General features: G+C 60.6%; 1 protein-coding gene across 7 annotated transcripts in view; it reads left to right on the forward strand.

Annotated features, from left to right (window-relative positions):
- LOC117003863 (Grid2 interacting protein) overlaps window positions 1-16,023 on the forward strand; it is a 33,340-nt gene that overhangs the window by 11,831 nt on the left and 5,486 nt on the right. For 3 of the 7 annotated variants that reach the window (XM_033074211.2, XM_033074212.1, XM_033074209.2), the window contains exons 5-15: window positions 339-433; window positions 1,279-1,462; window positions 2,838-2,992; window positions 5,119-5,217; window positions 6,237-6,331; window positions 7,536-7,653; window positions 8,733-9,046; window positions 10,311-10,724; window positions 12,034-12,121; window positions 13,493-13,582; window positions 14,907-15,103. In XM_033074211.2, coding sequence (XP_032930102.1) covers window positions 339-433; window positions 1,279-1,462; window positions 2,838-2,992; window positions 5,119-5,217; window positions 6,237-6,331; window positions 7,536-7,653; window positions 8,733-9,046; window positions 10,311-10,724; window positions 12,034-12,121; window positions 13,493-13,582; window positions 14,907-15,103 — 1,849 coding nt within the window. The remainder of the gene's footprint in view (window positions 1-338; window positions 434-1,278; window positions 1,463-2,837; window positions 2,993-5,118; window positions 5,218-6,236; window positions 6,332-7,535; window positions 7,654-8,732; window positions 9,047-10,310; window positions 10,725-12,033; window positions 12,122-13,492; window positions 13,583-14,906; window positions 15,104-16,023) is intronic. The other 4 variants (XM_033074215.2, XM_033074213.1, XM_033074210.2 and 1 more) reach the window with 2 other exon arrangements.

The raw sequence follows: 16,023 nt of genomic DNA on the forward strand, positions 1-16,023 counted from the left end.
AAAATAATTTTCTGGGTCTGGGTGTAGCTTAACTCTGCCTCGCTGTGCTGTGGCACTGCCCAGGGTGCCCACACCATTCCTTGGCTATTCCCTGGTGGGGAATCACTCCTGGGGCAGCATCCAGGCTCTGCCTGGGAAAACCAAGCAAAGAGGGAGAGAATGCGGGGAATCTCAGTGGGGCCCGAACCCTGCTGGCTCTGAGCTGCACCAGGAGGTTTTTGCAGGATGAATGAAGGTAAATGAAGGTGGCTGCAGCTGTTCCTCAGTGCTCTGTGTGCCCTCAGTGCTCTGTGTGCCCTCACTGCTCTCTGTGCCCTCAGTGCTCTCTGTGCCCGCAGGAACTGCTCCCACGACAAGGTGGTGTCGATGCTGCAGGGCAGCGGGGCCATGCCCACCTTGGTGGTGGAGGAGGGCATCGTCAACTTCTCCAACGGTGAGAGGGCAGGGAGGAGGGGCTGGGGGGCACAGAGCCAGCCCAGCTCCCCATCCCTGCTGCAGGAGGGGTGCTGAGCCCCCCCAGGCTGAGCAGGTGGGACTGGGGGGTGAGCTCCTCTCCCCAGGGCGTGCGGCCCCTTGATGTGGGATCAGGCTGGGTCTCAGGCTTGGCTGCCCTCCAGGAGGGCTCAGGCTCTGTGTTTGTGTCCTTGGTGTCCCTGGCAGTGTCCTTGCTGTGCGGTGTGTGCCTGTCCCTGTCTGCAGTAACCCAACCCCTGTGTCCCTGTGGCTGTGCAATCCTGCAGCTCTGGGGGCTGTGCAGGATTGTTCTGCTGCTGCAGGAATCAATAATTGATGGTGCTGCTGGGGGGGAGCTGAGGGTGTCTGGGGCAGTGGGGGGTGCCTGTGGAGGGCAGCAGCCCCTGGTCCCTGTGTGTCCCCGAGCTCTGTGCAGGCTGCAGTGTCCCTGTGGGTTTGGGTGCTGCCCCAGAGTGCTCAGAGCTGGCAGCCAGGGACTGGCTCTGCCCTCTGGAGCAGCACTGGACTCCCCTCAGCCCCACTTTAAAGCCCTGGGAGGCCCCAACTCGTTTGCAGGTGCGCTCAAACCAAGCCCAGCAGCTCCCTGCTGCACAGAGCCGCAGCAGCAGGAAAGGTTTGGGTTCCAAGGGACATTAGAGATGATCTCATTTCACCCCTGTGCCTCAGGCAGGGATATCTGCCACCCCACCAGCTTCTTCCAAACCCCATCCAACCCAACCTACTTGAAAGCAACAGCCAGTGGCACTCAGGCTGCTCCACTGCCCTCCAAAGAAACCAGGGAAAGATGCAATATTTATTTTGCAGACTCTGACTCTGCTGAGTCCCCGAGCAGCTCCTCAGCCCTCACCTCCCTGCAGTGGGTTGCAGAGATTCTCCCCTCTAGCATCAAGATCCAGGGAAGGACGTTCACACAGCAGCTGGAGCACCTGCTGACCCCACCCGAGCGTTTCAGCGTCTGCAAGGCTCTGGAGGGCTTCTTCCAGCACCGGTAACTGCTGCTGCTGCTGCTGCTGCTGCTGCCAGCTGCCTGTCCCCTGGGGCTGGAGCAGTGCCCGTGCCAGCTCCGGGTCAGGCAGGGGCACACCTGGCCAGGGAGGCTGTCACAGCTCTGCTGTCCCCCCAGGGGCTCTGCTGTCACAGCAGCTCTGCTGTCCCTGTGCTCTCCAGGTTCCCCAGCTGGGTGTTCTCTCTGCACAAGCTCTTCTCAATCTTGATGTCCTGCCTGGGTCAGGGCATTTCCTTTAGGTTAATTTGGTCCCTTCTTGTCCCTTATCCCCCAGTGCAGGCTGACTTGCTGCCTCTGACAGCCCCAGCTCCTGTTCCACCTCTCTCAGTAAATCTCCCCGTGCTCCATCCTTGTCTCCTCACTCTTGCCACAGTCCTGGCTGCAGCATTCCTGGGTGGCTGCAGCATTCCTGGGTGGCTGCAGCATCCCTGGGTGGCTGCAGCATTCCTGGGTGGCTGCAGCATTCCTGGGTGGCTGCAGCATTCCTCAGTGGCTGCAGCATTCCTGGGTGGCTGCAGCATTCCTGGGTGGCTGCAGCATTCCTGGGTGGCTGCAGCATTCCTGGGTGGCTGCACAGGAGTGGCTGTGGCTGGCAGAGCCCTCCTCCATGGAGCACATCCCCCTGTCCTGTGCAGGGATCCACATCCCCAGCACACTCCAGATGCCATCAGTGACCTCGTTTCCTGCCCTTGCTTGGTCTTCAGCAGTGTTTTATCAGAGGCTGTCACAGAATCATGGAAGGATTTGGGTTAGAAGAGACCTTAAGGAGCTTCTTGTTCCACCCCCTGCCCTGGGCAGGGACACTTCCACTGCCCCAGGCTGCTCCAGCCCCATCCATCCTGGCCTGGGACACTTCCAGGGATCCAGGGGCAGCCTCAGCTTCTCTGGGCACCTGTGCCAGGGCAGAATTTCATCCTGTTTAGGCTGTTCTGTCCTTGTGGGATGGGGTGCTCATCCCTGCTATTCCCAACAGCCTTTTCCCCTCTACTCACCAAATCCAGATGGAGCCTTTGGCCCCAGGAGCTGCCAGCCCTGCCACCCTCCCTGGTGCATTTCTCCCTCAGCCTCTCTATCTGCAGCTGGCTAAAATTCAAATCTTTCCAGGGCTTCTCTGCTTTCTGGTGCTCCCTCACCCCTCTTACTCACAAAATCATGGAATCCATTAGGCTGGAAAAGCCCTCTGAGACCACTGAGTGCCAGCACTGCTGAGGCCAGCACTGACCATGTCCCCAGTGTCACATCCAGGTGGTTTTTAACCCCTGCACTTCTGCAGTGGAGGAATCAGGAGGAGGAGGAGGAGGAGCTGTCACTGCCCATCCTGGGATGCTGTCTCTGCCCATCCTCTCCTGTTTTGCAGGAACATTGACACTCTCATTGTGGATGTGTACCCAGTGCTGGACACACCAGCCAAGCAAGTCCTCTGGCAGTTTATCTACCAGCTGCTGAGCTACGAGGAGCAGGAGCACTGCCAGCTAAAGATTGACAGGTTTCTGGGCTCCAAGGCCTTGGCAGGTGAGAGCAATCCCTGCGCTCCAGGACGGACACTCGGTGTCCTGCCAGGTGCTGGGAGCTCAGCCCATCGTGCTGGGGTGGATTTGGAATGGAGCTGCAGTGAGAGGAGAGCTGGGACCTGACTCTGGGAGCAGAGGTTTTTGGAAGCTGCTCAGGTGAGGAAGTCCAGGAAGGAAAGAGCTGATTTAAGGGCAGCATTCAGGTCAGAGAGGTGAAATAAGGGTGACACAGCAGTTGGTGACACAAAAACATCCATGGCTGGAAAAGGTGCTGCTGCTCTCCCAAAATGACACAAAGGCAGTCGGTGATCCTCCTGTCCCTGGTCCCCCTCTCCCCTCACCATCACCTGGTTCTGTGGAGAGCAGGTTTGAAGTGAAATGTCCCAATCTGTCTGTTTGCACCCTCAATTGATTCCTATTTTCCTGTTCTCAGCTACTCACATAGATGTGTTAATTTAAACTCAGCAAAGGTAAAAGATGTGTTGCTGGAAGAGAAGCATTTGGAGGAGCACAGTGATTTTAGCAGGACACAGAAACAGCTCCCAGTGCTGCTGTGCACGGATCCTGTGCTCTGTGCACGCTGGATCTGTGCTCTGGGTTTGCACTCAGCCTCCTGTGCTCTGTGTGTGCAGAATCCCAGCTCAGCCACGGGCTGTGCATTCCCAGGAATCCACAGTGAGTGGATTAATGAGTGTATAACCTAAGGAGCTCATTCCAGGAATGCAGAGCTGGAATGCCCAGCCAGGGCAGGAGCAAATCTCGTTGTCCCAGGCTGTTCCCAGCTCCAGGCTGCTCCCTGCTCCTCTCAGTGTCTCGGGCAGTCTCTGAGCACGAGCAGTTTGGTTGTTCTGGTCTGTTCTGTGTCTGTGTTGGAAGCACCATGGCTGGATATCTCAGATTTTGGGCTGTTCCTTCCCTGGGCTGCCAAACTGTGATCTGCCATGTCCCAGTGCTGTCAGGTACCTCAGGGATGGATGACACTCAGAGACAGCTCTGTTCCTCCATCCTGCTGTGAGCCTGAGCCTCTCTGAGCATGGACAGTCATGGTCCATGTGCTCCTCCCAGGCAGCATCCCAGGGCTGGCCCCACTTCCCTCTTTCCCTTGAGGCCAGGAAGGGTTTGCTGGGACCAGCCCAGCTCAGGGCTGGAGTTTCACGTGGGCCATGATTGGGTGGATGCCAATCCTGCTGGAAAAATGGACTGGATGTCCCATCTGTGTGCATCCATCCCTGTGCATCCATCCCTGCCCACCTGGGACCTGCTCAGCTCCCTGGGGATGGAGCTCCCTGGGAATGCCATACCTGGGGATGGAGTGACTGGGAATGCCATACCTGGGGATGTGGTGAGCTGGGAATGCCATACCTGGGGATGGAGCTCCCTGGGAATGCCATACCTGGGGATGGAGCTCCCTGGGAATGCCATACCTGGGGATGGAGTGAACTGGGAATGCCATAGCTGGGGATGGATTGAGCTGGGAGTGCCATACCTGGGGATGGAGCTCCCTGGGAATGCCATACCTGGGGATGGAGTGACTGGGAATGCCATACCTGGGGATGTGGTGACCTGGGGATGCCATACCTGGGGATGGAGTGACTGGGAATGCCATACCTGGGGATGGAGTGACTGGGAATGCCATACCTGGGGATGGAGTGACTGGGAATGCCATACCTGGGGATGTGGTGACCTGGGGATGCCATACATGGGGATGTGGTGAGCTGGGAATGCCATACCTGGGGATGGAGTGACTGGGAATGCCATACCTGGGGATGTGGTGAGCTGGGAATGCCATACCTGGGGATGGAGCTCCCTGGGAATGCCATACCTGGGGATGGAGTGACTGGGAATGCCATACCTGGGGATGGAGTGACTGGGAATGCCATACCTGGGGATGTGGTGACCTGGGAATGCCATACCTGGGGATGGAGTGACTGGGAATGCCATACCTGGGGATGGAGTGACTGGGAATGCCATACCTGGGGATGGAGTGAGCTGGGAATGCCATACCTGGGGATGGCAGCTGTGAGTCCCAGGGGCCTGGGGAGCTCTGGGGAGCCCTGGGGGGTTACCTGAGGAGGGTGGGGAGCTGTGGGCTCGGGCTGTGCCTCACCCAGGTGTTTCCTGCTGCAGCTGAGGCAGAGGCTGAGGAGCGGTACCGCAGCTCTGTCCGAGGGGCCTCCCTGTGCCGGGGCAGCCTCCGGACCCCCCGCCCCGAGGAGGGGGCTGCAGGTGGGTGATTGGGGGCTGGGGCTCGTGCCTGGGGTGTCCTGCTCTGCCCCAAGCCAAATTCCTGACCTGTGCCTAAATATGAACGATGGGGAAAGGTGGGAGGGAAAGGTGGAGGTCAGAGCAGAGCCAACACTGAGGCATGGCTGGAAATCCAAGTTTTCAGAAACAGAATCACAGAATTACAGAATCACAGATCTGTGAGGTTGGAAAAACCCTCTGAGATCATGGAGTCCAACCTGTGAGTGATCCCCACCAGAGCACTGAGTGCCACCTCCAGGGGTGCCCTGGGCAGTGATTCCACAGTGAAATAATCAATTCAGTAAGAGACCACTCGATCACAAGGCTGGATGTTGTTTCCAAGCCCTCAGATGTGAACTGCTCCTGCTGCTCTGGGCCCTCCCTTTTGAGGAGGCAGAATTTATGGCTTCCCTCTGATCGTTCTCAGATTCCTTTGAATTAACAGGGAAATCCACATTTGTGAAATCCATGTGAGGAAGGAGATCACGGTTCAGGGCCACTTTGAGACTCCTGACAAACCCCACTTGTGACACCTCCCTCCCTCCAGGGGACACAGCCCTGCCTGTTCCCACTGCTGCTGGCTGGTGCTGCAGGGCCCTGCCCTGTCCTGCTGACCACAACCCCTCCCTGAGCCCCTCCTGATGGTTTTCCTCAGCTGTCACAGGGCTCTGAGACATTTCCCAGGGGCGATCCTCTAACCTGGCTCTGAGGAGCTTTTCTGGTGGGGATTAGAGCACAGACAGCAGCCAGCAGCTGGAGGGGAGCTGTGTCTGGGCAGATGTTGGCCAGCTGTGGGAGCAGCCCTGTCCTCAGCTGCCCTGAGGGAAGAGTGGAGCAGCTTAGAACTGTGGTGCTGACCCTAAACCCAGGCTGCAGTGCTCCCTGGGGACCCCAGGGCCGGGAGCTGGGGCAGGGAGGTCACTCTGGGTGCCAGCAGGAGTGGGTCAGGGCTGGGGGCACACAGAGTCACTGCTTTGTCTGGTTTGTCTCTCCCTCTGCAGGCAGTGACACCGTGGAGGTCCCGGTTCGCCTGATCCCTGGAGAGAGGCAGGCTGGGGATGGCACGTCCCTCCCGGAGACACCCAACCCCAAAATGGTGTGACAGGGCAGGGGACACCCCTGGCAGGGCTTTGCCCACGTCTGGGGGGTGGTGTGGGCACAGGAAGGCACTTTGGGTGAATTCCTGCAGGGGGAAAAGGCACTGATGGGGCTGTGGGTGAATTCCTGTAGAGAGAAAAGGCACTGGTGTGTCTGTGGGTGAATTCCTGCAGGGAGAAAAGGCACTGATGGGGCTGTGGGTGAATTCCCACAGATAGAAAAGGCACTGGTGTGTCTGTGGGTGAATTCCTGCAGGGAGAAAAGGCACTGATGGGTCTGTGGGTGAATTCCTGCAGGGAGAAAAGGCACTGATGGGTCTGTGGGTGAATTCCTGTAGAGAGAAAAGGCACTGATGGGTCTGTGGGTGAATTCCTGCAGGGAGAAAAGGCACTGATGGGTCTGTGGGTGAATTCCTGCAGGGAGAAAAGGCACTGATGGGTCTGTGGGTGAATTCCTGCAGGGGAAAAGGCACTGATGGGTCTGTGGGTGAATTCCTGTAGAGAGAAAAGGCACTGATGGGTCTGTGGGTGAATTCCTGCAGGGGGAAAAGGCACTGGTGTGTCTGTGGGTGAATTCCTGTAGAGAGAAAAGGCACTGATGGGTCTGTGGGTGAATTCCTGCAGGGGGAAAAGGCACTGATGGGGCTGTGGGTGAATTCCTGCAGGGGGAAAAGGCACTGATGGGGCTGTGGGTGAATTCCCACAGAGAGAAAAGGCACTGATGGGGCTGTGGGTGAATTCCCACAGAGAGAAAAGGCACTGATGGGTCTGTGGGTGAATTCCTGTAGAGAGAAAAGGCACTGATGGGTCTGTGGGTGATTTCCTGTTGGTGTCCCCTGGGCCCTCACCTCCCTGGGCAATTAGTCACCTCTAATAAGGCTGATGTCTGCCTGTGCCTTCCTGCAGCCTCATCAGTGAGAGGCTCCTGGGGGGGCTCAGACAAGGCAGAGCAGCCTGGGCTGGGGTGAAGCCCCCCCTGTAAAGAGTAACAGACAGTACTGGTGGGCCAGAGAGTCCCAGAATGGTTTGGGTTGGAAGGAGCTTAAAGCCCATCCAGTGCCACCCCTGCCATTGTCACTGTCCCAGCTGCTCCAAGCCCTGTCCAGCCTGGCCTGGGATGTTCCCAGGGGCAGCCAGAGCTGCTCTGCTCAGCCTGGTCTGCGGGGCCTGTCCTGTCCCCAGCAGCTCTCTGTCCTCCCCCAGATGTCAGCAGTGTACGCAGAGCTGGAGAACCGCCTGATCGGGGGCTTGGCCGGCAAGATGGGCAATGCTGCCCTGCACAGGACATCCCCCCCTGCCCCAGAGCTGCCACACGCTGCAGGTACCTCCTGGGACACCTCGGGACCGTGGGTGGTGCTGGCCAGGCAGGGGGAGATGCCAAGGTCCTCTTGGTGCCATTTATGGGGCAGCAGTGCTGGCTCTGCAGGGCTGTGGCTGCTGGTGTGGGTGGGAGGGGACATCCCAAGGGGTCACAGCGAGCTGTGGGCGCTGCAGCCTCTGCCTGGTGTCCTCGTGGTGTCCCCCTGGTTCTCGTGGTGTTCTCCTGATGTTCCCATGGTGTTCTCCTGGTGTTCCCCCTGGCGTCCCCCTTGTGTCCCCGTGGTGTCCCCCTGGTTCTCGTGGTGTCCCCGTGGTGTTCCCATAGTGTTCCCCTGGTGTTTCCTTGGTGTTTCCTTGGTGTTCCCCTGGTGTCCTCCTGGTGTTCCCGTGGTGTCCCTCCTGGTGTCCCTCCTGGTGTCCCTCCTGGTGTTCCCCTGGTGTTCCCCTGGTGTTTTCCTGGTGTCCCCCTGGTCCTCGTGGTGTCCCCCTGGGTGTCCCCCTGGTGTTCCCCCTGGTGTCCCTGTGGTGTTCCCTGTGGTGTCCCCGTGGTGTTCTCCTGGTGTTCTCCATGGTGTTCCCTTGATGTTCCCTTGGTGTCCCTTGGTGTCCCCTGGTGTTCCCCATGGTGTCTCCCTGGTGTCTCCCCCTGGTGTCTCCCCCTGGTGTCCCCCTGGTGTCCCCGCGGTGTCCCCGCGGTGTCCCCGCGGTGTCCCCATGGTGTCCCCGTGGTGTTCTCGTGGTGTTCCCCCTGGTGTCCCCGTGGTGTCCCCCTGGTGTTCTCCTGGTGTTCTCCTGGTGTTCTCCTGGTGTCCCCGTGGTGTCCCCGTGGTGTCCCCGTGGTGTCCCCCTGGTGTCCCCGTGGTCCTCGTGGTGTCCCCCTGGTGTTCCCCTCGTGTTCTCCTGGCGTTCGTGGTGTTCTCCGTGGTGTCCCCCTGGTGTTCTCCATGGTGTTCCCCTCGTGTCCTCCTGGTGTTCTCCTGGTGTCCTGGCACTGTCCTCTCCTCCTCTCCTCTCCTCTCCTCCTCTCCTCTCCTCCCGCCCAGCAGCTGCAGGTTTCCCACCCACCATCTCCGCCCGCAGGTGGCCGCAAGCCGGCTCTGGCGTGGCCGAGCGAGGCGCTGGGCTCCCAGCCGTGCTACTACCGGCTGCACAGCAGCGTGGCCTCGCCGTGCAGCACCGAGTCCAACCCGTACGTGAGCCTGGACAGCAGCCCTGCCCCGTCCCCCAGGCACCGGCAGTACTCGCCGCTGGCGCGCCGCAAGAAGCTCTTCACCTTCTCCCGGCCCCCGCGCAGCCGCGACACCGACCGCTTCCTGGATGCGCTGAGCGAGCAGCTGGGACACAGGGTCACCATCGTGGATGATTTCCTCACCCCCGAGAATGACTATGAGGAGGTGAGCGTGGCACCGAGGGCGCAGAGCGTCGGCTTGGGGGTGCTGGGACATGGGCAGGATCAGGGGACACTGCTGGGGCTGTGGGGACACTGCTGGGGGTCAGGGGACACTACTGGGGCTGTGGGGACAATGCTGGGGCTATGGGGACACTGGTGGGGCTGTGGGGACACTGCTGGGGCTATGGGGACATGGGCAGCATCAGGGGACACTGCTGGGGACTCAGGGGACACTGCTGGGGGCTGTGGGGACACTGCTGGGGCTGTGGGGACACTGCTGGGGGTCAGGGGACACTACTGGGGCTGTGGGGACAATGCTGGGGCTATGGGGACATGGGCAGCATCAGGAGACACTGCTGGGAGCTCAGGGGACACTGCTGGGGGGACACTGGGGCTCAGGGGACACTGCTGGGGCTGTGGGGACACTGCTGGGGGCTGTGGGGACACGGCTGGGACTGTGGGGACACTGCTAGGAGCTCAGGGGACATGGGCAGCATCAGGGGACACTGCTGGGGGCTGTGGGGACACTGCTGGGGCTGTGGGGACATGGGCAGCATCAGGGGACACTGCTGGGGGCTGTGGGGACACTGCTGGAGCTCAGGGGACACTACTGGGGGCTGTGGGGACACTGCTGGAGCTCAGGGGACATTGCTGGGAACTCAGGGGACATGTGCAGCATCAGGGGACACTGCTGGGGGCTGTGGGGACACTGCTGGGACCTCAGGGGACACGTGCAGCATCAGGGGACATGTTTTGGGACTCAGGGGTCACTGATGGGGCTCAGGGGACACATGCAGCATCAGGGGCATTGCTGGGACTCAGGGGACACTACTGAGAATTGGGGACACTGCTAGGGCTGTGGGGACATGTGCAGTATCAGGGGACATGTTTTGGGGCTCAGGGGACACGTGCAGCATCAGGGGACACTGCTGGAGCTCAGGGGACATGTTTTGGGGCTCAGGGGACACTGCTGGGGGCTGTGGGGACACTGCTGGAGGGGACACTGGGGCTCAGGGGACACTGCTGGAGCTCAGGGGACACTGCTGGAGCTCAGGGGACACTGATGGGGCTCAGGGGACATGTGCAGCATCAGGGGACATTGCTGGGACTCAGGGGACACCGCTGGAGGCTCAGGGGACATGTTTTGGGGCTCAGGGGATCCTGCTGGGGCTGTGCAGGTGGCAGGGAGGGGCAGGACACAGCAGGATGGAGGACGCTGGCTGCAGGACGAGGTGCCACCTGCAGCCCGTGCTCCGTGTCCCCCCCAGATGAGTTTCCAGGATGACCAGGGCAGCTATGTCACCAACGATGTCAGCAGCAGCGAGTACATCAGCAGCAGCGACGAGGGCAGCTCGCTGACCTACTCCACGCTCTCGGACCACATCCCCCCGCCCCCGCTCAGCCCCCCGCCCCCGCCGCCCCCGCTGCAGTTCCACGACCCCCAGAGCGGCCCCGCCAAGGCCGAGGCCACCAAGGCCAGCGTGGGGACCGCCCCCAAGTCCCTGGTGAGCCACCTGCACCCCGTCCCTCCGCCGCCACCGCCGCCGCCGCCGCCCCCCGTGCCCTGCGCGCCCCCCCTGCACCGGGGGCTGCTGCACCGCAGGAGCGACTCCAACCACATGAGCGTCAAGAGGCTGCGCTGGGAGCAGGTGGAGAACTCGGAGGGGACAATCTGGGGACAGGTATGGCCCTGGGGAGGGATGGGGGGGAGGTGTGGGGGTCCCGGCTGCGCCCTGGGGAGCTGAGAGCGGGGCTGGGCTCTGCCGGGCTGGGCTCTGCCGGGCTGCGTTCTGTCCTTGCGCTTGTTGGGGACAAAGTGCTGGGGTGGGAGAGGACCTGGAGGTGCTCTGGGATGGTGATTGTGTCTGCAGCGTCCTGGGGAGCACTGTCGGGCTGTCCCTGCACGGGTGGCACTGTCGGGCTGTCCCTGTCCCTGTCCCAGCACAGGTGGCAGTGTCGGGCTGTCCCTGTCCCAGCAGGGATGGGCAGTGTCGGGCTGTCCCTGTCCCTGTCCCAACAGAGATGGGCACTGTCGGGCTGTCCCTGTCCCTGTCCCAGCACGGGTGGCACTGTCGGGCTGTCCCTGTCCCTGTCCCAGCACAGATGGCAGTGTCGGGCTGTCCCTGTCCCTGTCCCAGCACGGGTGGCACTGTCGGGCTGTCCCTGTCCCTGTCCCTGTCCCAGCACGGGTGGCAGTGTCGGGCTGTCCCTGTCTCTGTCCCAGCACGGGTGGCACTGTCGGGCTGTCCCTGTCTCTGTCCCAGCACAGGTGGCACTGTCGGGCTGTCCCTGTCTCTGTCCCAGCACGGGTGGCACTGTCGGGCTGTCCCTGTGCCTGTCCCAGCACGGGTGGCACTGTCGGGCTGTCCCTGTCCCAGCACAGTCCTGGCAGTGTCGGGCTGTCCCTGTCCCTGTCCCAGCAGGGATGGGCAGTGTCGGGCTGTCCCTGTCCCAGTACGGGTGGCAGTGTCGGGCTGTCCCTGTCCCTGTCCCAGCACGGTGGCAGTGTCGGGCTGTCCCTGTCCCTGTCCCAGCACAGGTGGCACTGTCGGGCTGTCCCTGTCCCTGTCCCAGCACGGGTGGCACTGTCGGGCTGTCCCTGTCCCAGCACGGGTGGCAGTGCCGGGCTGTTCCTGTCCCTGTCCCAGCACGGGTGGCACTGTCGGGCTGTCCCTGTGCCTGTCCCAGCACGGGTGGCAGTGTCGGGCTGTCCCTGTCCCAGCAGGGATGGGCAGTGTCGGGCTGTCCCTGTCTCTGTCCCAGCACGGGTGGCAGTGTCGGGCTGTCCCTGTCCCTGTCCCTGTCCCTGTCCCAGCACGGGTGGCAGTGTCGGGCTGTCCCTGTCCCTGTCCCAGCACGGGTGGCACTGTCGGGCTGTCCCTGTCCCAGCACGGGTGGCACTGTCGGGCTGTCCCTGTCCCTGTCCCAGCACGGGTGGCAGTGTCGGGCTGTCCCTGTGCCACCACAGTCCTGACTCCTCCTCCCCCCCAGCTCGGGGAAGACTCGGATTACGACAAGTTGAGTGACATGGTCAAATACCTCGACCTGGAGCTGCACTTTGGGACTCAGAAACCCACGAGTAAGTTCTGAGCTCCAAAATAGTCCTGACACCAGCAAAGCCTGCTGCCAGCTGGGAGGAGCTGGGAGGAGCTGGGAGGAACTGGGAGGAACTGGGGGGAACTGGGAGGAACTGGGGTTTGGTGGGCAGCAAGGCAATACCTGTCTGTGACATCACCCATGGCGTGGATTTGTTCATCCTCAGGATTTTGTGGCTGGATCATTAAGGTGGAGATTGTTTCATTATCTCCCTTAATTATCTCTGCTGCCACGATCTGTTTTCTCTCCACATTGCATTGGGCACTGAAACCTGGCTGGAGGCTTTCACCAACTGCAGCTCCAGTGCTTGAGAGCTCTGCAAATGCTGAAAAAGCCACGAAAACATTCCTGTGTCCAAAGAAATCATCACCAGCAGCACTTTGCTTTTTTATACAAATAATCAGTGGATGTCCCCCAAGAGCTGGGATGGGTCTGGAGCTCTGTGCCTCAGTCCCCATCCCTCTTCAGCTGGGATCTGCCCCAGCCCCACTGGGATCTGCCCCAGCCCCACTGGGATCTCCCCCAGCCCCACTGGGATCTGCCCCAGCCCCACTGGGATCTGCCACACACCCACTGGGATCTCCCCCAGCCCCACTGGGATCTGCCCCAGCCCCACTGGGATCTGCCCCAGACCCACTGGGATCTCCCCCAGACCCACTGGGATCTGCCCCAGTCCCACTGGGATCTGCTCCAGCCCCACTGGGATCTCCCCCAGCCCCACTGGGATCTGCCCCAGCCCCACTGGGATCTCCCACACACCCACTGGGATCTGCCCCAGACCCACTGGGATCTCCCACACACCCACTGGGATCTGCCCCAGCCCCACTGGGATCTCCCCCAGACCCACTGGGATCTCCCCCAGCCCCACCAGGTTCTCCCCCAGCCCCACTGGGATCTGCTCCAGCCCCACTGGGATCTCCCCCAGACCCACTGGGATCTGCCACCCAGAGGAGTTTTTGGGAGCCACAAACCCAGAGCGGGGTCCAGGCTGGGGGTGTGGAGTGCTGGTGATCCTGGTGGCATTCCAGTAAAAAATTTGGGATGTCTGAGCTCTCCTGCAAGGGCCACTGTGCCCAGCTGGCAGGGGATGAAATGAGACATCTCAGGGGACATGCCTTCAGGATGTTTCTGGGGTTTTCTGTGTGTTTCACCTCTCGTTTTACCTTTTTCAGCTCCAACTGAGTCCTCCATTGGGGAGATCTTTGAATCGCAGAATTCAAGGATTCCTGGAGCCATTGCTGTGTGCAGAGCATCCCTCCTCCTCTCTTTCATTCGTGGTTTCACTGTTTGCAGGACACTTTTCTTCCCACTGGAGCCTCCTGAGCCTGTCCTTACCTGTGATTAAATCTTTCAGTTTCTCTTCCAGAGCCAACTCTCATGCCTGAAAACTTTAAAAAGAAAGACGTGGTTGAAATTTTGTCCCACAAAAAGGCCTACAACACATGTAAGTGAAGTCCACGGTGAAGGTACCCCCAAAAGGGGCATCCCCAGGTGGGATGTAGAGAACTGGAAAGGTAAAGGAAGGAACACGAGCTCAATCCCATGGGCACGGTCCCATGAGCACAGCCCAGCTGGGATTGGCTGTTCCTGCAGCCCAGAGCTGCCCCAGGCTGCAGGGAAGGAGGGGGAACTTTTGGGGAAGGATGGAGATGATGGAGGTGATGGAGATGGTGGAGGTGATGGAGATGATGGAGATGATGGAGATGATGGAGGTGATGGAGGTGATGGAGATGATGGAGATGGTGGAGATGGTGGAGATGAGATGATGGAGGTGATGGAGGTGATGGAGATGATGGAGGTGATGGAGGTGATGGAGGTGATGGAGGTGAGATGATGGAGGTGATGGAGGTGATGGAGGTGATGGAGGTGAGATGATGGAGATGAAATGATGGAGGTGATGGAGATGATGGAGGTGAGATGATGGAGATGAGATGATGGAGATGAAATGATGGAGGTGATGGAGATGAGATGATGGCGATGAAATGATGGAGGTGATGGAGGTGATGGAGGTGATGGAGATGATGGAGATGATGGAGATGATGGAGACGAGATGATGGAGATGGTGGAGATGATGGAGGTGATGGAGATGATGGAGGTGATGGAGATGAGGTGATGGAGGTGATGGAGATGATGGAGATGAGATGATGGAGATGGTGGAGATGATGGAGGTGATGGAGATGATGGAGGTGATGGAGATGATGGAGATGAGATGATGGAGATGATGGAGGTGATGGAGATGAAGGAGATGATGGAGATGAGATGATGGAGATGATGGAGGTGATGGAGGTGATGGAGGTGATGGAGATGATGGAGATGAGATGATGGAGATGATGGAGGTGATGGAGGTGATGGAGATGATGGAGATGATGAAGATGATGGAGATGGGCTGTGCCTCAGTGTCCCCAGAGCCCCGTGGGGTGAAGAGGGGCAGTGGAGGGGCAGTGCTGCTTCTCCAGGATGGTGCTCCTGGGTGGGAGGGCTCGGTGGAGCCCTCGGGGGTCCCTCCCTGGCTGTGGGGGATGGAGGTGGGAGCAGGGCTGTCCCAGGGCTCTCCCAGCCTGGAGCATGGGTGGGGTGTGCCCTGGGGGGCTGCAGGACCGGAGCCACCCGTGGGGTCCCCAGGCAGCCTCTGCAGGGTCCCAGGGAGGGGAAAACCTCCCTCCCCTGGGCATGGAACAAACCTCACTGTGGGGAGGCTGATGTCCCCGTGCTGTCCCCACGCTGTCCCCTCCCTCCCCCCAGTGACAGTGACATTCCTCTCCCCCCAGCCATCCTGATCGCACACCTGAAGCTGTCGCACATCGAGCTGCGGCAGATCCTGATGACGATGGAGACGGATCGCCTGGAGCCGTCGCACATCAAGCAGCTGCTGCTGTACGCCCCGGACGGGGAGGAGGTGCAGCGCTTCCAGAGCTACAAGGAGAACCCGGGCAAGCTGAGCGAGCCCGACCAGTTCGTGCTGCAGGTGTCCGGCCAGGGGGAGCCCTGGGAGAGGGGCTGTGTGTGCCCTGTCCCTGCCTGGGGGATGCTGTGTGTGCCCTGTCCTTGGAGCAGGACATTCACACCTGGGTCTGTGTGTGCCCTGTCCCTGGAGCAGGACACACCTGGGGGATGCTGTGTGTGCCCTGTCCTTGGAGCAGGACACACCTGGGGATGCTGTGTGTGCCCTGTCCCTGCCAGCAGCACATTCACACCTGGGGATGCTGTGTGTGCCCTGTCCCTGGAGCAGGACACACCTGGGGATGCTGTGTGTGCCCTGTGCTGCCAGCAGGACATTCACACCTGGGGATGCTGTGTGTGCCCTGTCCCTGCCAGCAGGACACACCTGGGGGATGCTGTGTGTGCCCTGTCCCTACCAGCAGGACATTCACACCTGGGGATGCTGTGTGTGCCCTGTCCCTGGAGCAGGACACACCTGGGGATGCTGTGTGTGCCCTGTCCCTGGAGCAGGACACACCTGGGGGATGCTGTGTGTGCCCTGTCCTTGGAGCAGGACATTCACACCTGGGGGATGCTGTGTGTGCCCTGTCCCTGCCTGGGGGATGCTGTGTGTGCCCTGTCCCTGCCAGCAGGACATTCACACCTGGGGGATGCTGTGTGTGCCCTGTCCCTGGAGCAGGACACTCCTGGGGGATGCTGTGTGTGCCCTGTCCCTGGAGCAGGACACACCTGGGGATGCTGTGTGTGCCCTGTCCCTGCCTGGGGATGCTGTGTGTGCCCTGTCCCTGCCAGCAGGACACACCTGGGGATGCTGTGTGTGCCCTGTCCCTGCCTGGGGGTGCTGTGTGTGCCCTGTCCCTGCCAGCAGGACATTGACACCTGGGGGATGCTGTGTGTGCCCTGGGAGAGGGGCTGTGTGTGCCCTGTCCCTGCCAGCAGGACACA

This window comes from Catharus ustulatus, chromosome 16 (genome assembly GCF_009819885.2).
Source record: "Catharus ustulatus isolate bCatUst1 chromosome 16, bCatUst1.pri.v2, whole genome shotgun sequence".
NCBI lineage: Eukaryota > Metazoa > Chordata > Aves > Passeriformes > Turdidae > Catharus > Catharus ustulatus.